The sequence below is a fragment of the Phascolarctos cinereus genome, unplaced genomic scaffold (genome assembly GCF_003287225.1).
Source record: "Phascolarctos cinereus isolate Bilbo 61053 unplaced genomic scaffold, phaCin_HiC Scaffold_725;HRSCAF=1366, whole genome shotgun sequence".
Taxonomy (NCBI): Eukaryota; Metazoa; Chordata; class Mammalia; order Diprotodontia; family Phascolarctidae; genus Phascolarctos; species Phascolarctos cinereus.
In genome coordinates, this window is record NW_027556097.1 from 256,120 (window position 1) to 281,683 (window position 25,564).

The following is a 25,564-nucleotide window of genomic DNA, read 5'->3' on the forward strand; positions in this document are numbered from 1 at the left end:
CTCTTATAGTTGTGGTCTTGTTTTGTCCTCAAAGAGCTTATAATTTAGTGGGGGAAACAATATGCAAAGTAAGCTATATATGCAAATATATAAAAAGCAAGATATATACATATACATACACATATATACATGTGTGTACATATATGTGTCTATATATATACACACAGACACATATATACATGTGTGCACATATATGTGTCTCTGTGTGTGTGTGTGTGTGTGTATATATATATGTATATGATTAATAGGAAAAAAGAGGGAAAGTACTGGCATATTAAGAGAGATTAGGAAAGGCATCCTGTAGAATATGAGGTTTTACCTGTGACTTAAATGAAGTCATAGAGGTCAGTAGTATGAGGGGAGGAGAGTGAGTGTTCTAGGCATAGGGGACTCCTAGAGGAAATGCCCACAGCTAAGAGATGGAGTTTATTTTCATGGAACAGTCACAATGCCAGTGTCAGTATATTTAAGAGTGTGTATCTGAGAGTAAGGGGTAAGAACACTGGAAAGGTAGGATGAGGTGGGGTTATGAATGGCTTTGAATGCCAAACATAGTATTTTGTATTTGATCCTAGAAGCAATAGGAAGTCAATGGAGTTTATTGCATAGGGAGGGTGACATGATCAGACTCTGTGCTTTAGGAAAATCATTCTAATGGCTGAATGGAGAATGGATTGGAGTACCAAGAGACTTCAAACAGGCAGAACCACCAGGAGGCTATTCTTGTAATTGAGGCATGAGGTGATGAAGGTCTGCACTACAGCAGCAGTGATAGAGGAAAGGAAATGTATTTAAGAGATATTGCAAAGGTGAAATCAGCAGGCCTTCACAACAGCTTGAATATGGGGGATGAGAGATAATGACTTCTAGGTTTCAAGCCTGAGAGACTGGGAGGATGATGTTGCCCTCTGCAGCAACAGGGAAAGTAGGAGGGAGGGGGATTTGGAGGGAAGGATAATGAGTTCTGTTTTGGACATATTGAGTTTAAGATGTCTATTGGACAACCAGTTTGAGATGCCTAAAGGCAATCAGAGATGCAGGATTAGAGGACATCAGAGAGCTTGGGACAGAAAGGGTATATTTGAGATTCATCAACATGAATCTTCATGTAGTTAAATCCATAGGACCCAATGAGCTCACCAAATGAAATGGAGAGGGAGAAAATAAGAAAACAAGAAGACCCAGGACAGAACCTTGAGGAATATCTACTATCAGAGGATTTAATGTAGAGGATGATCCGGCAAACAAGAGAAGGATAGAGGATTGGTAAGCTAGGCAGGAGGAATACCAGAAGTGAGTGGTGTCCTAATAGGTAGAGAAAAGACAGTATCAAGGAAGAATGCTCAGTAGTGCCAAAGGCTGCAGAGAGGTCAAGAAAAATGAATATTGAGAAAGGGTCACTGGATTTTGCAAGTAAGAAACCATTAGTAACATTGGAGAGAACAGTTTAGGTGGAATTACTAATTCAGAAACCAGATTGTAAAGGATTAAGAAGAAAGTAAGAGCACGTACTGCAAATAGCCTTTTCAAGGAGTTTTGCTATAAAGGGCAGAGAAAGAAAACTATAATTCTATCATGAAAATTCTATAGGACATTTTCAGTTTATGAAGGATGGGAAGCTCTAAAGACTAAAATTCTGGAGACAGAAAAAGAAATAATTGCAATGTGGAAAGAAAGGGAGAATTAGTTGTCTAGAGATTTATGTGCAAATTAACACAAATGTTAAAGAAAAATGGAAACAGACAATGTTGGAAGAGCTGTGAAAAGACAAATAGTATATGCCCTTGATAGAAATGTGTTTTAAAAACATGACAAATATAAAGAATTAAGAGAAACTTGGAAAAGCTTTATGAAGTATTGTAAAGAGAAAAAAAGTAAAAACAAACAAAAAAAGCTAAAAAGAAACAACTCTGAGTAATTGTAAAAATCAAGCTTGGATCTAGGGAACAGATTATAATTATATATGTCTTCCTCCTCTGACTAGAGAAGCAGGGGATTACATATGCCATTGAAGTCAATTCTGGTTCTTAGATTCTGTGATTTCCTTTTTATTCTGTCCCCTCCAGTTCTTAATTCTGTGGTCTCATCATTCCAGGATGTTAAATAATTAATATTAATTGTTCATGTTGGTCTTAAATTGTCCAGAGAATTAGATGTTATGTCCCTAACACTTACTAACTATAAGGAGTTTCTCAAACTATATATATTTCAAATTTGTCATCTGTAAAATGTGAGTAATATATTAAATAACTTCAACGTCGCTTCCAACTCTAAATTTATGATCTTTAAGGCCTCTCTAGCTCTAATTATCTGATATTGCTCTTCCTTGCACAAGGCACTCCCTCTTCAGATTTTTTTTTACCTTTATTTGAAGATGTCATTAGATTGGACAATTAAGATATCATTGATAACTTTGGAAAGAACAATCTCAGTTTAATGATGAATGTGTAATCCAGATTGTAGAGGGTGTAGAAGAGACTGAGCAAAGAGAAAAGGAAGTAGAGGCACCAAGTGTACAATGATTTTTCAAGAAATTTAAGTGAGAATGGGAGGAAGCATAGATGATAATTGTTACCATGCATGGAAGATCATGTGGGAATGGGTCTTGAGTATGTGTCTTGAGTCTTGGTGCGAAAAAATGAGTAAGGGAGAGAGAGAGAGACAGAGAGAGAGACAGAGAGAGAGAGAGAGAGAGAGAGAGAGACAGAGAGAGACAGAGAGTGAGACTTTAAGGTTTAATGAACATTTTCCTACAACAATATTATGTGATAATTACTGTGAATATCATTAACCACATTTTACAAATAAATAAAAAAAAAGAGAATCAGAAAGGTTACATGACTTCCCATAATCACATAGCTATGGAGTACCAGAACTGAGATGAAAGCCCAAATCTCCCATAACCAGATGTCTTGGGCTCTTTCTTCTTCAAACATTTTCATATATTTTTCATCACCTATTATTTTCTTTTGGAAAGTGGGGATAAAACTGTTGATGACTTCGTAAGGAAGAATTGAATGGACTTGATGTTTAAAAAAAAATTTACTGATATGTTTTCACTTATTGAAAAAAAATCATCTCTCTCACTTTCTACTAACATATTCCAAACTTCCCTTCCCACTAATAGAGCTCTCCCTTGTAACCAAAAAAAAAAAGTATCACTGGCCAAAACAAATCAACATTTGGCTATGTATGAAATTGTATGCCTCATTAGGAGAGAATTTTGTAGAGCTTACTTCTGTTTTAGAGAGAGGTTAGAGTTGTTGCTGTCAATATATTGTAGCATGTCTTTCAAATGGGAATTCATGCTTTATTTAGAGATTACTATAAATCACAGTGCTTATCAATGCTTCACAGACTCTTTCTTTAGAATGTGGATTACTAGTGTGTGACCTGAGGCTAGAGAAATAAAAAGGGCCAGAATGAAAGTGACATAAGTTTCACTCTATGAGAAAGGGAGTATTATGTGATGATCCTGAAAAATGGGTCTCTCTTCTATCAGAAAAGAAGATATGCTTCATTTCACATAACTCAATACTTATTTTTGGTTCATATTAATATTTCTGAAGCACCCAATGACCAATAGACAAACAATACGATGGAGAAGAGTAACTCATTAGGGGCAGTTGAACTTAGAACACCAATTTACCACTACCATTTCAACTTTGTTGGTCATGTGAAAGAGTTGTAGTCATTTGACCACTTAAAATAAAATAAGCTTAATTGGATGTTATCCTGCTGGAAGTTAAAATGGAGATAAATGAAGTTATGCAAGTTCTTGGGTGACATTTCTATGTTGTATTTCCTTGTCAGGTGATCCAGTATTTATTAAGTGCCTACTATGTGCATGGCACTGTGTTAAGCACTAGAGATAGAAAAGTACCAGCCTTTATGGAGCTCACAATTTAATGGGGAGGGGCAACATAAAAACAGCTATGTACAGACAGGATATATATTATAACTTGGAAATCATCAAAGAGTGAAATCCCCAGTAAGTGAGAACAGGAGAGGCTTCTTGCAGGTGGTAGGATTTTAGCTGAGATTGAAAGAAGTTAGGAAAGAGGGGAGGAGATAGTGCAGGAGAGCATTCAGGTATGGGGTGAAGTAAAAATATCTGGAGTCAGGAGATGGCATATCTTGTTGATGGAGTGCCAAGGAAGCCAGAATTATGAGAGTGTAGAATAGACAAATAACCCCAAGGAGTCATGAATGGAGCCTAGAGAGTGGCTAGAGCCTGGAGAGGCCATGGCTGGCCTCACAACTTTCTCTAAAATAGAAGGTTCTTGGAGGAGCCACCAATCAGAGGCAGAGTGTACCTCAGGTGTGAAAAGGTCAGGAGTGAAGCAAATACTCTATGAGAGGGAAGAAAGGTGTAAGAAGACTGGGAAAGGTAGGGAGATCATTAAGGACTTTAAAAGTCATATGGCAGACTGCATATTTGATCTTTGAGGTAATGAGGAACAAATGGAGCTTATTAAATGGGGCTGGGAGTAACCTACACTTTTTTTTATAATGTATTTATTTTTAGTTTTCAACATTCATTTCCATAAGATTTAGAGTTTTAAATTTTCTCCTCTTTTCCCTCTTCTCCCCATCCCAAGACGACATGCAATCTCATACAGGCTCTAGTTACACATTCATATTAAGCATATTTCCCATTAGTCATGAAGTAAAAAGGAATTAGAACTGATGGGAGGAACCACGAGAATGAAACAATAAAACAAAACAACAAAAGAAAAGGAGAGCAAATAGTATGCTTCCATATACATTCAGATTCCATAATTCTTTCTCTGGATGTGAATAGCATTTTCCATCAGGAGTCTTTTGGAGTTGTCTTAGATCCTTGCATTACTGAGAACTGTCTATCAAAGTCAGTCATTGCACAATGTGGCTATTAGTGTATAATGTTCTCCTGGTTCTGTTTACTTCACTCAGCATGAGTTAATGTAAGTTTTTTCAGGTTTTTCTGAAGTCTGCCTGCTCATCATTTCTTATAGCACAATAGTATTCCATTATGCCACAACTTGTTCCAGTCATTCCGCAACTGATGGGCGTCCCCTCAATTTCCAATTATTTGCCACCACAAAAAAAGAGCTGCTATAAGTATTTTTGTACGTGTGAGTCCTTTTACCATTTTTATGATCTCTTTGGGACACAGACCTAGAAGTGGCACAGCTGGGTCATGTTAGCCAATCCGATAGGTGTGATGTGGTACCTAAGAGTAGCTTTGATTTGCATTTCTATAATCAATAGCAATTTAGAGCATTGTTTTATATGACTATAGGTAGCTTTAACTTCTTCCTCTGAAAATTGCCCATTCATATCCTTCGGCTTGACCTACACTTTTGAAATATCATTTTCATAATTGTATGGAGAATGAGGGGAGTGGCAGAAATGACTGGTAACAAAAAAGCATAGTCAAGCAAAACAAATCCACACAACCAGCATGTCCAAAAGTGTATGTCTCCTTCTGTACCTGAGTGTCACCTCTATGTGAAGAGGTGGATAATGTGTTTCCTTGAATAATTTTTAAAGACATAGTTGGTCATGGCTTTATTGAGTTTTAAGTCTTTGCCATCTTTTAATTAACTGTTCTCTTGATTCTGCTCAATTCACTCTATAAGTTCAAATAACATGGGATTCTCTGAAGTCATCTCTTCCATCATTTATCTTGTAATACTATGCCATTATATTTTTTATCCCAGTTTGTTCAGACATTCTGAAAGTGGTGCATAGTCTCTTAGATTGTAATTCTTCAATTTTTTTTTCCTTTTTAATATCCCCTGCCCTGGTCAGAAGCACAAATTTTGTTTTGATTGTAACTATTCCACCCCTAAATTTATTTTGTATTTTACTGATGCTATTGTTAAAAATTGCTCTATCCATCCTTTACTCTTTACATAACCAGGGCAGCTAGGTGGCATAGATAGAGCTGTAGCCTTGGGGTCAAGAGGACCTGAGTTCAAATGTGGCATCAGACCAAACACTCGACATATACTAGCTGGGCAAGTCACTTAACCCCGATTGCCTCACTATACATATACATATATATATATATATATATATATATATATATATATATATATATATATATATATATACATATATATATATATATATATATATACATATATATATATATATATATATATATATATACATATACATATATATATATATACATATACATATATATATATGTATATATATATATATATATATATGTATATATATATATATATATATATATATATATATATATATACGCACACACACACACACACACACACAGATTCTTTATATGACATGACCAGTTTACCACCATCTTCTTTTTACTTTTCCTCCAACTTTCCTCTTCTTAGGCTGGCAGTTTAGAGTTAAAACCATGGCACTAATGTGGTTAGGGTGTGTTCTTCAAAAGAAAAACTGTATGAAGGGTTAAGGCCCAATCAATCGATCATCAAATTCATGTTTTCCATCAAATTCTCTATATGCATCCTTCTGGACCTCTTTTCAGCCTTTGGCATTGTGCATCATCTCTGAATACTCTATCCTCCTTTCTGGTCTTTGTGATACCACTTGCTGCTTGTTCTCCTGCCTATTGACTATCTTTTTGTAGTCTCTTTTGCAGCATCTTCATTCATGTCATATCCACTAAACATGAGTATCCCTCAAGTATCTGGTATTGGCACAGTTCTTGCACTGCACTATCTCACTTGATTTCATTGGTTCCCTTAGGTTCACTAATCACCCCTATGCAAATTATTTTAGATCTATATATCCAGTCCTTATGAGATCTGTTCTACCATCCACAACTACTTTTTAGCATCTCAAATTGTTTTTCCTGTAATCATCTCAAACTCCTGCCTAAAAGAGAGCTCATTCTCCCTCAAAACCCTCCCTTCTTCCCAAATTTCCAAATACAATAGACGATACCACCATATTCAGAGTCAACCAGGATTACAACCTCATTGTTTGCCACAGTTCTTTACTAATGTCCAACCCACATATCCAATCTGTGATCAAGTCCTGTTGCTTCTACCTTTGTAAAATTTCCTTTATACAATCCTTTCTCTCCATCTACAGAATGACCACATTAATGCAGGCCATCATCACCTCAGTCCTGAATAATTGCATTGGTCTTCTTGCTAGTCTCTCTGCTTAAAATCTCACCTCATTCCAATATATCGTCCACTCAGATAGTATACTGGTTTTCTAAAGCACAGACCTGCCCATGTCACCTCTCTTCAATAAACTGCAATGACTCCCTGTTACCTCCAGGATCAAATGTAAAATATAAAAGACATTTAAATCTTTTCACAACCAAATTCTTCCTACCCTTCCTACCCTTTTTACAATTCAATGTCTTCCACAAATTCTATGATCCATGTACAGTGGACTACTTTCTGTAACTCCATACAGGATAATTCAACTCCTGACTTTGTGTTTTTTTTTTAATAGCTACCTTTTAAGCCTAGAATATTTTACCTCCTCACCTGTGCTTCTTGGATTCCCTGACTTCCTTCAAGATTTAGGTAACATCCCATCTTCTGCAAGAAATCTCCATACCCTGCCCTTTTCTGCTAGTGTCTTCCTTCTGATATTACCTTCCATTTGTATCATACATATCTTCTACATGAACTTAACATTGTCTCCCTCATTGGAATGTGAGTACCTTGAATGCATGCATTATTTTGGCCTTTCTTTGTACCCTCAATACCTAGCGCATAACAGAACTTAATAAATTCTTGTTAACGGACCAGCTCAATGTTTCATTAGTACAACTAAACAGAAGACTTCAAAATTCTCTTTTTGACCCTTTTCAACATTGATTGAAAGATAAATCAAAAGCTTTGTTAAGAGAATCACATTCATCTATGATGGATTTTTTTCATTTTTTGTGACTTCAGAAGGATAAAAAACCTTTGTTCTAAGAATAAGCATAAATAAAAATATTTCATAGTGGTTATGCTTAACTTCAGGTCAAAGTACTGCAATATTTTTTCATAATGTACAGTTGGGTTTTTTTTGGGGGGGTGCTTTTTAAAACATCTATAACTTTTTTTTTACCTGTTTTTAATTATATTAAAGGAAATATAAAGCTGAAAATTTTGAAAGTAAACTTATCTTCTATTGAAAGAGATGTGTTGAAAGTTCCACTTCTGGGATGGCAGAGTAAAAAGGTAGTTGCCCTCAACTATCAACCTCTGAAAGGCCTCTCTTGCACTGGGGTAAGGGGAGCAGTACTAAAACGGAGGCATCCCAGCCAGCTAGTGGAAAGCCTCATTTTAGCACACCAGGAGGAGATCCTGAAACACAGGTGGTGCAACAGACAAACACCAACACCTGGACCTCCAAGTGCCTCAGTGAGAGTGGGAGAACCAGAGGAAACCAGCTCAGAAAACCACCATATGCCTCAGCATTCTACAGCAAATGGGTCTCCCAGTGCCTCAGCAAAAATAAGGGAAGCAGTACTAGAAAGGGCCCCAGGCAGATAGACAACCTGCAGCACCCATCTAAAATGAGCTGCAGAAAGCTAAAGGAAAGGAAAAGCAAGCAACCTAGAATTCCTCGAAAGTTCCAGCCTTGCTGATTCCAACCCAACACGAGGTAAGCTGCCAGAAACCTACCGTCTCCTATTGCCAGAATAAGAGGCCCCAGCATACAAAGCCAGCTCTCAACACAAAAAGCTTGGGTCTGTACCCTATGTTCTCCAGCAGGAGAGCTCAATCTCTTTAAAGGCCAGGGAATAAATAAACATCATGAGTAAAAAGAAAGGTACCATATATTCATATTATGAGAAGAGTGAAGGTCAAGACAGAAATTCTGAAGAGGACTACTAAGAAGTTTGAATCCAGATTGAAGCATACTATTTGCTATTTTTTCTTCTGTTTTATTTTGTTTTCTCTTTCTTGTTGTTCCACCCATTGGTTCTAATTATTACTTACAACATCAGTGATGTTAAAATATGTTTAATAGGAATGTATATGTATAGCTCATATCCCTCTTGGGGAGGGAATTGGGGAGGGAGGGACAGAAGTATTTAAAACTCAAAAGCTAATGAAAGTGATTGTTGATAAATGAAAACAAATTAATAAAAAATGATTTTAGGAGGAGAGGAGTCTGAATAGCCCACCCTATTTCATTTCATACTCACTTCTACCCATGAGCCTCTATTTTTTGTTTATATTAAACTTGATTATATGTAGAAAAAAAATAAAATGAATGATAAATGCTGGAGAAGATGTGGGAAAATGTGAACACTAATGTATTGTTGGTGGAGATGTGAACTGGTCCAACCATTTGGGGAGTAATTTGGAACTATGCCCAAAGGGGTATAAAACTCTGCATACCTTTTGATCCAGCAATACCATGTTTAGGTCTGTATCTTAATGACAGTACAAATGGGAAAAGGGCCCACACGTACAAAAACATTATTAGCTGCACTTTTTGTGATGGCAAAGAATTAGACATTTAGAGGATGCTCATCAGTTAGGGAATGGCTGAACAAATTGTGCCATATGAATATAATAGAACAGTATTATGCTGTAAGAAATGATGAGCAGGTGGACTTCAAGAAAACCTGGAAAGATTTATATGAACTGATGCTGAGTGAAGTGAGTAGAACCAGGAGAATATTGTACACAGTAACAGCCACCTTGCGTGATGACTAACTCTGATAGACTTATCTCTTCTTAGAAATGCAAGGATCTGAGAAAGCTCCAAAAAATTCGTGATAGAAAATGTCCACATACAGAAAAAGAACAATGTAGTCTGAATGCAGATCAAAGCATATTTTTGCTTTCTCTCTCTCTCTCTCTCTCTCTCTCTCTCTCTCTCTCTCTCTCATCTCTCTCTGTCTCTCTCTCTTTGTTTCCTGTTTCTCATGGTTTAATTCTTTGCAACATGACTTGTGTGAAAATAGGTTTAATATGAATGTATATGTTCAGCCTATGTCAGTTTACACACTGTGTTGGAGGGGAGAGGAAAAATGGGGAAAAATTGGGAATTCAAAATCTTATTTTTGATATGTTGAGATTTTTGAAGTGCATGTTGAAAACTACAAATAAATAATTAAATTTATAATAAAAAAAGTTACAGTGTCCTCTTGCCTTGTAGGAATGTAAGCAGTTTGCCCTTCTTAAAAATGTATTGTTATGGCTTATTTTTTTTCCTTTCCTCTTTACCTTTTTATGCCTCTCTTGAGTCTTATATTTGAAGGTCAAATTTTATGTTGAGCTCTGGTATTTTCATCACAACAGTTTGTAAGTCCCCTATTTAGTTGAATGTCCATCTTCTCTCATGATTATACTCAATTTTTCTGGATAATTGTTTTTCAGTTGTAATCCAAGCTCCTTTGCCTTATGGAATATTGTATTGCATGCCCTCAGATCTTTTAATGTAAAAGCTGCAAGGTCCTCTGTAATCCTGACTGTGGTTCCATGATATTTGAATTGTTTCTTCCCAGCTGTTGCAGGATTTTCTCCACTTTTTGCATTTATGTTTAATAGTGATATTACTTCATTTCCTATTATGCCTTTTTTCAGGATATAGTTTCCTTCCTTATCTCTCTTAACAAGATCTATTTTTGCTTTTGCTTTGTCTGAGATCAGGATTGCTACTCCTGCTTTTTTTTTTTACTTTAGCTGAAGCATTCTACTCCATCGTTTTACCTTTACCCTGCATGTATCCCTCTGTTTCAAATGTGTTTCTTGTAAACAGCAGATTGTAGGATTTTGGTTTTTAATCCATTCTGTTATCTGCTTCAGTTTTATGGGGGTTCATCTCATTCCCATTTGCAGTTATAATTACTGTCTGTGTCTTTCTCTCCTCCTATTCCCCTTTAACTATTTATGCTTTTATTTCTCCTTTTCTCCCTTTCTGTCTTCACTGAAGTTTTGCCTGTGACCACTGCCTCCCTCAGATCTGTCCTCCCTTCTATACCCCCTTCCTTTTTCTTTCCTATTTCCCCTCATATGCCTACATGGCAAATTAAATTTCTATACCTAACTGAGTATGCTATTCCCTCCTTTAGCCATATTAGATGAGAGTGAAGTTCAAACAATGCTTATTTCCTTCCCTTCTTTCTCTCTGCTGTAATATGTCTTTATGCCTCTTCATGTGATGTAATTTACCCTTTTCTTCTTCCTCTTTTCATTTTGTCCCTTTACAATTCCTTTTAACCACTTCATTAGGATTTTTATTACATCAAGGTCAACTTAAACCCATCCCCTCTGTCTATTTATATCTCTTCTAAATGTTGTAATAAAGATACAGTTCTCAAGAGTTATAAGTATCATCTTCCCATGTAGGGATGTAAACCATTTACCCTTATTGAACATGTTTATTTTTCCCTTTCCTGTTTAGCTTTTTATGCCTCTATTGAGTTTTGTATTTGAAGATCAAATTTTCCATTGAACTCTGGTCTCTTCATCAGGAAAGTCAGGAAATCCTCTATTTCATTGCATTTGTATCTCCTCCCCTGAAAGATTATTCTCAGTTTTGCTGGGTAGTTGGGCCTTGGTGATTCAGTCACCCAGAGAAGTTTTCTTTAGGCCCTGTCTTTTTCTGTGCCTTGTATACTGGATGCTCCTCTCTCAGGCTGGTGCAACAGACCTTTCCTGTCTAGGTTCTCTTGGGCTGGAAATCTGCCTCACTCTGTCTCTTTGTGGCTTCTGCCACTCTAGAATTTGTTCAGAGTCATTTTTAAGAGGTATTTGAAGAGATTTGGGGGAGAACTCAGGTGAGTCCCTGCTTTAACTCCACCATCTTGGCTCTGCCTTCCTCAATTCTAATTTTTAAGGAATTATTTTCTTCAGTGACCTTTTGTACCTCCTTTTCCATTTGGCCAATTCTACTTTTTAAGGAGTTTTTTTTTCTTCATTTAATTTCGTGCCTCTTTTTCAATTTGGACAATTCTGCTCTTTTAGGGCATTCTTCTTCTCCTTGGCTTTTTAGACCTCTTTTATCATTTGGCCTAGTCTATTTTTTAAGGTGTTATTTTCTTCAGTATTTTTTATGTCTCTTTACCAAGCTGTTGACTTGTTTTTCATGATTTTCTTGCATCACTCCCATTTTTCTTTCCAATTTTTTCTTACCTCTCTTACTTGATTTTCAAAATCCTTTTTGAGCTCCTCCAACTCAAATTTTTCTTGGAGGCTTTGGTGATATTGAAGCTTTAATTTTGTGATCTTTTTTCTGACTGTTTGTTTTGATCTTCCTTGTCACTGTAGTAAGTTTCTATGGGCAGAATTTTATTGTTGTTTGCTCACATCCTTAGCTTATTACTTGACTTAACTCTCTGTTAAAGTAGAGATCTGCTTCCAGGGTGGATGACAAACTCTCTCAAGCTTCAGGAGTTTTGTGCAGCTGTTTTCAGAGTTATTTCTAGGGACCTGTAGGTTTTCAGTTCTTCCAAGGTAGTATGATCTAAGGAGAAGTGTTTACCTCTTCTGGCCTGTGTTCTGGTCTGTGAGTGACCACAGGTTCTCTCTTCTGCCCTGAATCTGTGAGGAGAATCCTCACTTCACTGGGATCCCAAGCTGTGGTATGCAAGTGCCCCTTATTATCCTGGGATGGCCACCCATGACCTCCAATGTGATCTGAATATGGGCAAAACAACAGAATCCTGCCCCCAGTTCTAGCAAAGAGACTTTTTAATCTCCTTCTGACTAGTTGTTCAACATGCTTCCTGCAGGTGGGCTGAGAGCTTTGGAAGGAGCTACTGCCACTGCTTATGCAGTCACCCCCAAGGCCTGCTTTTCATTTGCTGGGCCCTTATATACACTGGTGCAGCCTGAACTAGATGGTGCTCCACTCCCACCCAAGTGGGACTGACTACCACCGACCTGGAATCTGAGGGCTAAGAGGTCTGGAAACTGCCACTGCTGTGACTGATTCAGGCACTCTGAGGTCTGTTTCTGATTTGCTGGGCCCAATTTTTGCTGTTGTGGCCTGTGCTGGACTATGTTCCTCTCTCACCCTGATGCAACAGACCTTTCCTGCTGATCTTATAAGTTGTCTTGGGTTAGAAAATTGTCTTTTTGTGGGTTCTTCTGCTCTAGAATTTGTTTAGGGTCATTTATTATGGGTATTTCGAAGGGGTTGAGGGACAGCTCAGAGGAGTCCCTGACATTATTCTACTGTCTTGGCTATCCCTCCTAATATATTTTATTGTACATTATACCCCTTTCCACATTCTATGATATAGTTTAACTATCTTGGGTCATTCATATAACATCATTCAGAAGCCTAAGAATAATACAATAAATACTTGATGATTGTTTTTTTTTTCTTATGGTCCATATAAAATCATAGTTATACAATCAGTCATGAATCCTAAACTATCCCCATAAAATCACTCCAGGAGAAAAAAAAAGATAAACATTAAATACTCTACTCCACAGCTTCATTGCTTATAACCCCATTTTAAAATTTACTTGTTACCAAATAACAGATTTTTAAAAATTTTGCCAAGTTAATTAGCATGAAGAATTTTTCTAAATATTAAATGACTAATTTACAGAATAACATACAATGAACATTCAAATAGTAATTTGGAATAAAATGCTTCCACAAATTTTCAAATATTTTTGTTTACTTTAAAAATATATATACATATATATATATATATTTTTTTATTTCAGTTATCTTGCTTGATACCACAACTGTACTTGGAGAGCTAGGATGGAAAACATATCCATTAAATGGGGTAAGTTAAAAAGGCTTTTAGATGTTGACTTGCTTGATAACTATCTGTAAAAAGTGGGATAAGCAATGCTTTTAAGTGAAGGATAACTTTAAGGATATGATTAGAATGAATTTTTTTATAACTCATATCACAGGTAATATTAAGAAGAAATAAGGATGTAAGTCAAGAACTCTTTTGACATGCAGAATAGCAAGTGGCCATTAATATAGCATTTGTAAAATCATAAACATTAAAATAACTCATACTTACATGTTTTCATCAAAATAAAGTCTCAAAACAACTTCCAGAATTGTTTTTTTGTTTATCCCTCTAAGTTAACTATTGTAATGACTGAATAAGAATACATAAAGGCATATATGCATACATACACATGCAGACATTAATATACATACACACATTATATATAGCTATTATGTACGTGTGTATGTGTATACATACACACAAATCAGATGTTATGAAACTTTAACTGATGCTGCTATTACATTAAAAAAAAACCTGTACCTATGCTAACATATTTGTTCTCACTTTGGACTCTTACAATACAAAAATAGTGTTTATGGAGTTTACAATATGGTATATTCTATTTATTATTATTATAAAATCTACTTACTTTTGGTAGACTGCAAGACAGAATATACATGTTTAAATCCCAATTCTTTGGCCCATTGTTTAGTTTTTCTTGGTCATAAATATCCTCATCTCTAAAATGATGGGTTTGGGCTAAAGAACCTCCAGGATACCTTCAAATTTCCAATCTATGACTTTGTGATTCTCTGATAGACTTTATTTGAAGGATTTTTCAGAAGTATTATAGCTAAATGTTCAAAGTGTATAGTAGATGGGTGCATTAATTCCCAAAGAGATGAATAAAAATTTATATAAACAAGATATCTTGTTACCTCAAAGGTCCATCTTTGTGTACTCAGTTACTATTGCCTGGACCTTTTGTACACTTCAGACAAAGGAACTTAACATTAAAATATTCATTCACTCACGTATTTACTATGTTAATTCTGGTTGGACTGTTCATATAGCTCTGGATTTGCTTAACTTTTAAGTTTGTTGCATAAAAGATCCTTTTAATCTTCTAAAGAAAGGTTGCATTTATAATACTGTAGACTCAGTTAAATCTTAGAAACTTAGAAATACTTTCATTTATTTATTCAGCATGGCAATATACTAGAAATTGCAATGTAAATTAGTCAAATTTTGAAAAACCACATTACATTGCTTGTTATAGTTAAATTGTTATTAATACCTTATCACATTTGGTATTACTATAATTTTGAATGATGTACATTTTCTCCTTAGAATAAAAGAAAAGCTGTTTCAGTGCCTTTGAGCACATTTTTACTGTCCTTAAAAATAATAAAACAAAACCAAATAGTTAATGTTCAGGGCCTGTTTTTTTTTCTTGTACATGTTTATCCCCAAGCTTTTTATATTATGATTTGTAGTCATCATTCTATGTCCTGAGTTTTAAATTATAATTATACATATATATATATATATATATATACATATACATATATACATATAAACATAATATACACACACCCCCCACACACATATATATATTTTACATCAAAAGACTTCTTATTGGATGATATACCTGTACATCTAAAATTAAATATACAACAAGACATAATTGAATGATGCTGGCTTTTGAATCCTTACCTTAATGATTAGATACATATATTCATGTATGTATGTTTATATGCGTGTGTATATGCAGAGCAAAAACATTAAAATAAAGATGTTAAATATTACATTGTATTTAGAATTTCTAAATTTATGTTTGTATTTATATACAAATGTAACATGAAATATAAAATGTAACATGAATACATAAGTAAATTTAGAAGTTTTAAATATAATGCAGTATGTAATATACTTCTTTCACTTTATTTTCTTACTATTCTGAGATGATTTACTAAGAATATTATTGAAAATTCCCACAAAATATGATTGAAAGCTATGATTTCCTAAACTCATTTAAGTTCTTTATAGGCAACTTCAGTTTCTTATTTCTATATAGATTATATAGCCAGGTCATATGCTTCCAGGTTATTTACTGTAATCTGATCATCTAAAAAAATTAAAGGCAGCTAATACTTGTAACAAAGCTGAGGAAAATTCTACTTTCACATAGTTGTTCCTTTTAAGTAATTATAATTTTGTAACAGCATATTAATCTAATGTGGTAACATCATTCACATTATGGTACTATGGATTCAACTGAAATATACAGAATGTCCTTGAGCATGTGAATCATTTTTGACATAAAAATAATACTGGAAATCAGACTTAAAATAGCATTTTAAAAGTTTTCTTTTTTGCTTAGCTTTGATTAAATAAGGGATGGTATAATGATAACGTTAATGGATTCATATATATTATAAAGTTTACAAAGTACTTTCTTATGGAATAAAGTTAAGAATTCCTGTACAATCAGGTTACTGGTCACATCTCATATACTAGTTGTTATCCTGTTTGGAGAAATTTAGAATTATGAATAGTAGATGAGATGTGGAAAGGTATCACTCCTCTGATGCCTGCCTTTACTCTAGTGTGACAAAAAAACAGTAATGACAGACACATGAGAATTTGAAATTGTCACAATGGAGTTATCTAATAACCATTTTTGTACTCTTATTTAGAGTCAAATATGATTATATATTATATATATATTTTATAGTTATACCGATTAATTTTTTCATGTTTACATTAGCAGACAAAAGCCGTAAGATGATGAAAATTATTAAAAGTAATTTGGTATGTTTTCTCCTGTCTGCAGAGATGCACTTTAGATTGAAATAACCATAACCAGGTATTATAAACTTTGAAATCAAAATTTTCATTCTACTTTTTAAATTTTCTTCACTGTGTAAATAAATAAATTGACCTAGGGTGGTCCTTTGATGTATTCATAAGTTTCAGTCCTTTTATGGAAACAAATTCAAAACTAGAATAAAGGGTTATAGCAAATGTAATAGATTTAAAGCATCTTTATTGTAATGAGTTTTATTATAGATTACATAAAAGAAAATTCTATTTGTATGAGCAGATAGAAATAGAATTAGAGAAAAGTGTGAATTTTAAAAAAATATTTCCTCACAAGTGTGGTTAGTTATTATAAGAATTAATGACTTATCAGAGGTTAAACTAAGTGCAACTACTTTGTCATTGTTTTGTGGAAAAGTCTGAAATAGCAATGTCATAGGCCAATTAAAAAAAAAGATTAGTAACCGAAAGTTGTTTTCTTTTTTTTTTTTAATCTATATGCAAGGCTTCATTGAGATATTTTCTTTGTTGCTTCATTTGACTGAGTTATTTTAGAGGTACTCATTTAATTTTGAATTTCAGTCACCTTATTTGCCCCCAAGTTTCTGTTATAAGTATTAACATTTTATATTTTATTTTTCCTTTAAAACTTCGCCAGATGTATTCCATCTTATTTTGTGGAAAAAACCAAATGAGGGTTGTACCTGTTGAGATATTTTGAGATGAATTGTGACAAATCAATTCAGGATATTTTGGCACTGCAGTCATATCAGAAATGTTCCAGTGATAGCAGTTCCTGGGGGGAAAAGTACTTACTGACTCTGGGGCTTCAAATCAGGAGACTTGTCTTTTTCTCTCTCCTCTCTTCCCTGAATAAAATAATAAGAACATAAGATCTAGATCAGGAAGGACCTGAGAGATCACCAGTAATTTTTCAGAAAAGAGAAGTGAGCCTTACAGAAATTAATTAGCTGCCCTAAGTTTGCAAAGTATGAGGATAAGATTCAAACCAAGGCCTCTACTTTCCATATTATAGAATCTATCGACTATAACATGTTGCCTACCTCCTAAATAATAGAGTACACTATTGTATTTCTTATATTGTCATAATTCTGGAGCTGAAACCCAAAAACCTGGGTTTGAGTCCTGACTTGGAAACTTGCTAGCTATATGACCCAGAACATATCAGAATTCCTTTGAGCCACAGGTTCCTCATTGCAAGAGAGATGACAGTGATTGCTTTACCTAACTCATAGGGCTATTGTAAGGTTCAAATAAACTAAGATGTATAAAGGATTTTATAAGCCATAAAGTTCTAAAAAGTGTTTTAAGATGTTGAATATACAGAAACTGTAGGAAGGGAGAAAAGTCACTTTAGTACCAAAATATATGGAAGAATGAGATCTTACAACCATGAAACTTTAATTTTTCTTGTTTCACTTGCAAGGGGAATAATAGCATCAATGCAGTTTATGTCTTCTGCAACTAATTAGTCGCTTGACATTGTGTCATAATTACATGAAAACAATTACCTAAATGATTATAGATATTCTAAAACTGTGGCTTGTTCCTCTCTATCACCACTCCATTGCCTTTATTAAGGAAGCATATTTCTTTGTTGTCTATATTCTACATTTTTTCCACTTTTGATACTGATAACTTGGTTTTCCTTTCTTAAAAAAAAAATCAGTTAACCCAGTGAGTTAACTATTCTCAGCAATGCGGTGATCCAAGACAACTCTGAAGGACTTATAATGATAAATGCTGTCTATCCCCAGAGAAAAAACTGTATCTGAATACAGATTGAAGTTTTAAAAATCAATTAGCCAATGATTTATCTATTTTAATGGTCCTGCCCTTCTTCAAAAAGTTCCTCATGCTATTACTACAACTTTCCATTTTTTTTAATTTTTTCTCTATTTTTTTCCATAATTTTCCTGACGCTTAACTTTGCTTTTAAATTTCTTGGTTTTCCAGCTATTTTTTTTAATTTAGTGGCCATTTTATTTTCATTTTCTCTCTGTCTCTGTCTCTTACGCTCTGTCTCTCTCACTTTCTGTCTTTCTGTCTCTCTCTGTCTCTCTTTCTTTTTCTTTTTCTCTTTTTCTCCCTCCTTTTCTTCTTTCTCTCTCCCTCCCTCCTTCTCTTTTTCTCTCTCTGTCCACATATAATGTGTATACACACGCATATGTATCTAATATGTGTGTTATATAATATATGTAATATGTTATATTTATATATTGTCTTTATATGTGTTTATAAAATGCATTTTATTACATATGTGTATGTGTGTGTATACACACACATACACTATGTTGCATATGTATAAAATCTTTTGACCCTCTTCTTTCCTTCAGCAAGTACACCAAATACACCAATCACAGGTCATTGCCCTTGGTTTCTTTTGATTGTCCTCTGAGCCTAGAGAGTGTTTTGCTATTGCTCCCTGAATTTACTCCCCCTATTATTTTCTCTGCTCTTTATTCCTTCCTGCTTCCCTGATGAATTTAATGATTTTTCTGTACTAATTTTTTTGTTAGTACATTCCTTACCCTCTTTTGGCATCTGAAAGTATTCAAGTAATGTCCACTTTCCCCACACTTTCTTTCTTTGTATAGAATTCTACTCATGTACTCCATATATGTGATTTAAGATTTTTTCCCTTACTCCCTTTTCTTCCTTAAAGTATCCCTTTCCCCTTCTCATTCCTACTCATTTTATTATTATTAAAACATAAGAGAACTGCTCCCTAGCATGAACCCTTATGGCATTAAGGTTTTGAGGGGAAACATGTATAATTCCCCACTTCCTCCTCCTATTGGAATGCAAGCAAGAAATCCTTATATCAAAACTTCTGACGGTTCACTTGTATTTGTCTTTTTATATTTCCCTTTACTCCTGTGCTTTTTTTTAATTTTAAAGTTTTGATTCAGCTCTAGTCTATTTATCAGGAATTCCTGGATTTACTACCATTTAAGATCTTTTTTTTTTCTCCAATGGGATTATACTGATTTTTGCTGAAAAGGTTACTAGTGGTTGTAAGCTTCTGAAATATATTCTATCCTCTCTCTTCCTTCATAATAAAAGCTTGAAAATCTTCTTTGCTTCTGACTGTGAATGCTTTTCATTTTTTCTCTCTCTGGCTGTGTGCAGTATTTTTTGTTTGACCTGGAAGTTATGGTCTCCGGTATAATGTCCCTGGGAATTTTCATTTGGCGCTTTCACAATGTTACTGATATATTCTTTATATATGTACTTTCACACTGTTGTTCTAATGGACCTGTGAAGCTTTCTTTAGTGATTTCTTAAAATATGATATTCAGACTTTTGTTGCTGACAACAGTAGTTGTTCCTGAGATTGTGTTAGGCCAATATTTCTTAAATTCTTATCCTTAATCCTTTTTCTAAGCCTGTTTTCTTTTAAGATATAAATTTAGATCAAGGTTCTTTATCCTGGGAACTATGAACTTTAAGCAATAGATAGCTTTATTTCAATATACTTGATTACTTTAGTAATTACAGGTATTTTGATGTATTCATTTGAAAACATTTTAAGAAAGAGTCCAAGACTTCACCAGATTGAAGAGTCTATGAAACAAAAAACCTTTAAGGACCGCTTCCTTAGATTTTCTTCTAAATGTTTTTTTGCAATCTTTTCATTTTGTTTTGATATTTCTTATTATTTCCTTGGGGTAATTAACTTCTGTTTCATCTATCCTAATTTTCAAGAGTGTCTGTTTTTTGTTGTTGTTAGTGATCATTGAGGTTATATATATTTTGTGATAATTCCAATTATTTCCTCTTGCATACACACATGTAATACATATGTACTTATGCATATATACATATACACATTTACACACATGCATATATACAAATACATGTGCATGTGTATATATGCATATACATATTTTACAATCTTGATATTTTTTTCTATGCTTTTTCCTCTTATGCTTCCATTTCACTTTTATTGTGTATAATACTTATGGGACAGTTGTGTGGCACGGTGAATAGAGTGCAGGACCTGGAATCTGGAAGACTCATCCTCCTAATCAAATCTGTACTTAGATACATACTGGTTGTGTGACCCTGGGCAAGTCACTTAATCCTGTTTGCCTCAGACTCCTCGTCTGTAAAATTAGCTGGAAAATGAAATGGCAAAACACTCCAATATTTTTACAAGAAAATCCCAAATGGGTCAAAAAGAATAAGACATGATGCAACTACAAAAATAATGCATATTTACATATTTACATTTAGACAGAATGAGACCTTGCTATTTCTCTTGGAATTTTAACTGACCATGCAGCAGCCAACATGAGTTTTTCTTTGAATCTTGGCTTGTCCTTTGAAGTTATGTTCTAGGGAAAGTTTATGTCTTGTATATCTGGCACCATATCAGAGGGGAGGGGGATAAGTATTGTGAAAATCTTTTAATTCTTTACTCAATTTTCCACCATTACATTCTGGATTGGGACATTGTTTATTTATTTGCACATTATTTTCCCTATTGGAATCAAAAATCCTTACATTCAAAGAGGTTTTGTCTTTTTTTTATATCTTCATTATTTAGCATAAAGCTAAGAACATTGAATACTTAATAAATATTTGATTGATTGGCTTATAGAATTCCTGATATTTGTCAGTTTTACAGAACTATAATATTAAATTACCCTCATATACCACATTTTGTTTAGTAACTCACAACCACCGGGCCCCTTGTCTGTTTCTAGTTCTTTTAAAATTCTTTTAAATTTATTTTCAACTTAAATTCCTAAAATAAGTGATAAAAGAACATCTCCATGCACACAGTATAATACAAAAAAGAGGATTCTACATGAAACTGTGAATCTCCATTTCACACTGCTTACTTTTTTTAAAGAATATAGTAAAGGGATTAGAGTCAAAGTGGTGGAGAAAAGACCGGGACTACCATGAACTCTCTCTAAAACCACTCCAAACACTTTTAAATAATCCCTCAAAACAAATTCTAGACCGACAGTAGAATGAATTGTATTGTCTGAAGTAAAAGAGGTGTGACAGTGACTTTACAGTGGAGGAAAACATGGCACAAGTGGGAAGGGGAGCATGTGAAAATTATTCTCATCAGAACTGGCTCAAAGAGGGAATAACATACACATTCATCTGGGTATAGAAATCTACCTTGCCATACAGGAAAGTGGGGGTGGTGGAGATAAGAGAAGAGAGTTGCTGATTGAAAGAAAGGTATATTGGAGGATGTAAAAATCAGAATCAAAGCACTTTTAAGATTGGACAGAGTGAAAGGAGAGAGTGAGAGTAGGATCAACAGGGTGAAGGGAAATATATAGTAATCATTGCTGTAAAAAAATTATAGCAGATTTCTTTCATAAAGACCTCATTTCTGAAATACATAGAGAACTGAGTCAAATTTATAGAAATAATAATCATGCCTCAATTGAAAAATGGCAAAGGATATGAACAAGGAGTTTTCAGATGAAGTAATTAAAACTTTCTCTAGTCATATAAAATGCTCTAAATCACTATTAATTAGAGAAATGCAAATGAAAATAACTCTATCATATTGTCTATTATGACAGAAAATAAATGACAAATGTTGGATGGGATGTGGAAATATTAAGACGTCAATTCATGGTTGGTGAAGTTGTACATTACTTCAACCATTCTGGAGAGCAATTTGGAACTATATAAAAAGGGCTACAAAAAATGGCTACAAAACCATGCATCGGACCAAGCAATCCCATTGCTAGATTTGTATCCCCAAAAGATAAAAAAACAAGAATGAGAAGGAACTATATATGTAATAATATGTATAACAGCTCATTTACTGGTGACAAAGAATTGAAAATTGAGGATACGTCTATCAATTGGGGGATGGCTGAACAAATTGTTATATATGATGTGATGCAGTACTATTGTGCTATATGAAATGATGAACATAATGCTCTCAGAAAAAAACAAACAAGGAAAAACCTCCATGAAATGTTGCAAAGTGAAATGTGCAGAATCAGGAGAACATTATATACAATAACCACAATACTGTATTACAATCAACTGTGAATCACTTAGCTATTCTCAGCAATGCAATGATCCAAGACAATTTATAAGGAGTTATGATTGAAAATGCTATCCACCTCCAGAGAAGGAATGATGTAATCTGAGTGCAGATTAAATCATATGTTTTCTTTACTTTTTATTTTTTTTCACAGCATGACTTACATGGAAATATGTTTTGCATGACTGCACAACTGTAACCTATGTTAAATTGCTTGTCTTCTCAATGGAAGGAGCAAAGAGGGAGAGAGACAATTTGGAATTTAAAATTTGAAGTAGGAATGTAAAATTCTTTTTATATGTAATTGATGAAAAATAAAAAAAAATATTTAATTATAAAAATACTTATTAGCATCCTGAAACTCATGGGGAAAAATAAGTCTAGTAAGCCCATTTAAAGCAATAAACACATGTACAAAAGCAAAACAAACAAACAAAAAAAAGAATGTAAAGTTCTTCCATTTGCTGCTCTTTCTGGTTTCAACTCCAAAGAATAGGATGGTCCTTCCTGTCAACCTCCTCATTCTCAATCTTCCTTAGCACAGAGTCTGGCACATAATAGGCACTTAATAAATGCTTAGTGAACTGGAAAAAAGGAAAACTGGGAAAGAAAATGGCAGAAACTAGGCATACCAGTTACTTGCAAAACTTTTCTGGTTTTGTGTTTGTGCTTCCTTCTAAAATTTTCTCTTATGCCTTTTCCTTCCACTCGTTTTGCACCCCAGTTACAAGAAAAATCAAATTCCACTCCCTTCTTTTTCTTTTATATACTAATATATTGCTTCTTTTGTACTTCTTCCTTTTGTTCCTCTTCGTACCATCAGAAAAGAACTAATCAACATCAAGAACCTTTCTGTTTATTTAAATTCAACCCACTCAGTACCATAGGAAAACATTAGAGTTCTGAAAGGAGACATGTTTCTCCTATACCTACTAGAATATTAGTACTACATCATCATGCAACTTCTTCTGATTACTAAAATAAATTTACGTTTCTAGGTTTCTCCAGACATTGCTGTTTGTCTGTTTGTTTGTTTTCCAAAATTCCTACCCAGGTTTCTCTTTTCATCATAAATAATTGAAAGTTCTCTGTCACATTAAAGGTATATTTTTGTCTCCTGTAGATTATATTTATATTTTCAGAAAAAGTTATTCTTGGTTGTAAGCCTATATATTTTACCTTTTGGAAGATCATATTCCAAGAACTCTCTTGTTTAAAGTAGAAGCTGCCAGTTCTTGTTACATCCAAACGACAATTCCTTGTCACGGTGGCTGTTTGTTTGTGGACGCTTGCACCAATTTTTTCTTTTGATATGGGATCTCTGGCTTTCATCTATGATTTTCCTGGGACATTTTTTAAGGTTCATTTTAGGAGGTCATTGCTAGATTCTTTACATCTCTATTTTGCCCTCTGTTTCTAATAGACCTGTGGAATTTTCCTTTATGTCAGCTTGAAATATGATGTAAATGCTTTTTTAAATAATGGATTTCTGCCAAATTCTTTTTATGATACAAATATGGTGCTGATACCTAAACCAGGAAGAGTCAAAAGAGAGAAAGAAAATTATAGACCAATTTATCTAATGAAAATAGATGCAAAAAATTTAAATAAAATATTAGGAAATATCAGCAACTTATCACAACAATAATAATACACTATGACCTGGCAGGATTTGGACCAGCAATGTAGGGCTGGTTTAATATTAGGAAAACTATCACCAAAATTGATCATATCAACAACAAAACTAACAGAAAACATATGATCATCTCAATAGCTGCAGAAAAAGCTTTTCACAAAATACAACACCCCTTCCTTTGAAAACACTAGGGAGCTTAGGCATAAATGGAATCTTCCTTAGAAAAAAATTAATAAAACCTTCAGCAAGCATCATATGTAATGGGGATAAACTAGAAGCATTTCCAATAAGATCAGGGGTGAAACAAGAATGTCCATTATCACCACTGCTGTTCAATATCATACTGGAAATGTTAGCTTTCACAATAAGAGAAGAAAAAGAAATTGAAGGTATTAGAATAGGCAAAGAAGAAGCAAAGCTTTCACTCTTTGCAGATGATTGATCATATACTTAGAGAATACTTGAGAATCAAGTGAAAAACTACTTGAAATAATATATAACTTTAACAAAGTTACAAGCTTTAAAATAAATCCACATAAATCATTAGCATTTCTATATATTACCAACAAAGCCCAGCATCAAGAGATAGAAAGAGAAATTCCATTTAAATTTACTGTAGACATTACAAAATATTTAGGAGTCTACCTGCCAAAACAAACCCAGGAACTATATGAATACAGTTACAAAACACTTTCCACACAAATGAAGTCAGATCCGAATAATTGGGAAAATATCAGTTGTTCATGAGCAGGCCGATGTGATATTAAAAAAAAAATAACAATTCTATCTAAGCTAATTTACTTATTCAGTGCCATACCAATCAAACTCCCAAAAATAATTTTATGGAGCTAGAAAAAAATAAGAAGGAGATTCATTTGGAATAAGAAAAGGTCCAGATTATCAGGGAAATAATGAAAAGTAATGCAAGGAAAGGTGGCCTACACATACCCGATATTAAACTATATTATAATCAATCTTCAAAATTACTTGGTACTGGCTAAAGAAATAAAATGGTGGATCAGTGGAATAGGTTAGCTATGCAAGACACAGTAATCAATGACTATTCCAATCCACTGTTTGAACAACCCAAAGACCCCAATTTCTGGGCTAAGAATTCAGTATTTAACAAAAATCGCTGGGAAAACTGGAAAAGAAAATGGCAGAAGCTAGGCATAGACCAAAATCTCACACCATGAACCAAAACAACGTCAAAATGGGTTCATGTTGTAGATATAAAGGCTGATACTCTAAGTAAACTGGGGAGAGCAAGGAACAGTTTACCTATTAGATTTCTGGAGAACAGAAGAATTCATGACCAAACAGGAGTTAAAGAACATTACAAAATGAAAAATGGATAGTTTGGTTACATTAAATTGAA

At 34.1% G+C, this 25,564-nt stretch overlaps 1 protein-coding gene across 1 annotated transcript in view; it reads left to right on the forward strand.

Annotated features, from left to right (window-relative positions):
* The window catches only part of EPHA6 (EPH receptor A6), a 1,178,244-nt gene that overhangs the window by 116,978 nt on the left and 1,035,702 nt on the right, over positions 1 to 25,564 (forward strand). Inside the window, exon 2 of the mRNA XM_020977959.2 lies at positions 13,647 to 13,711. Within this exon, the coding sequence (XP_020833618.1) occupies positions 13,647 to 13,711 (65 nt within the window). The remainder of the gene's footprint in view (positions 1 to 13,646; positions 13,712 to 25,564) is intronic.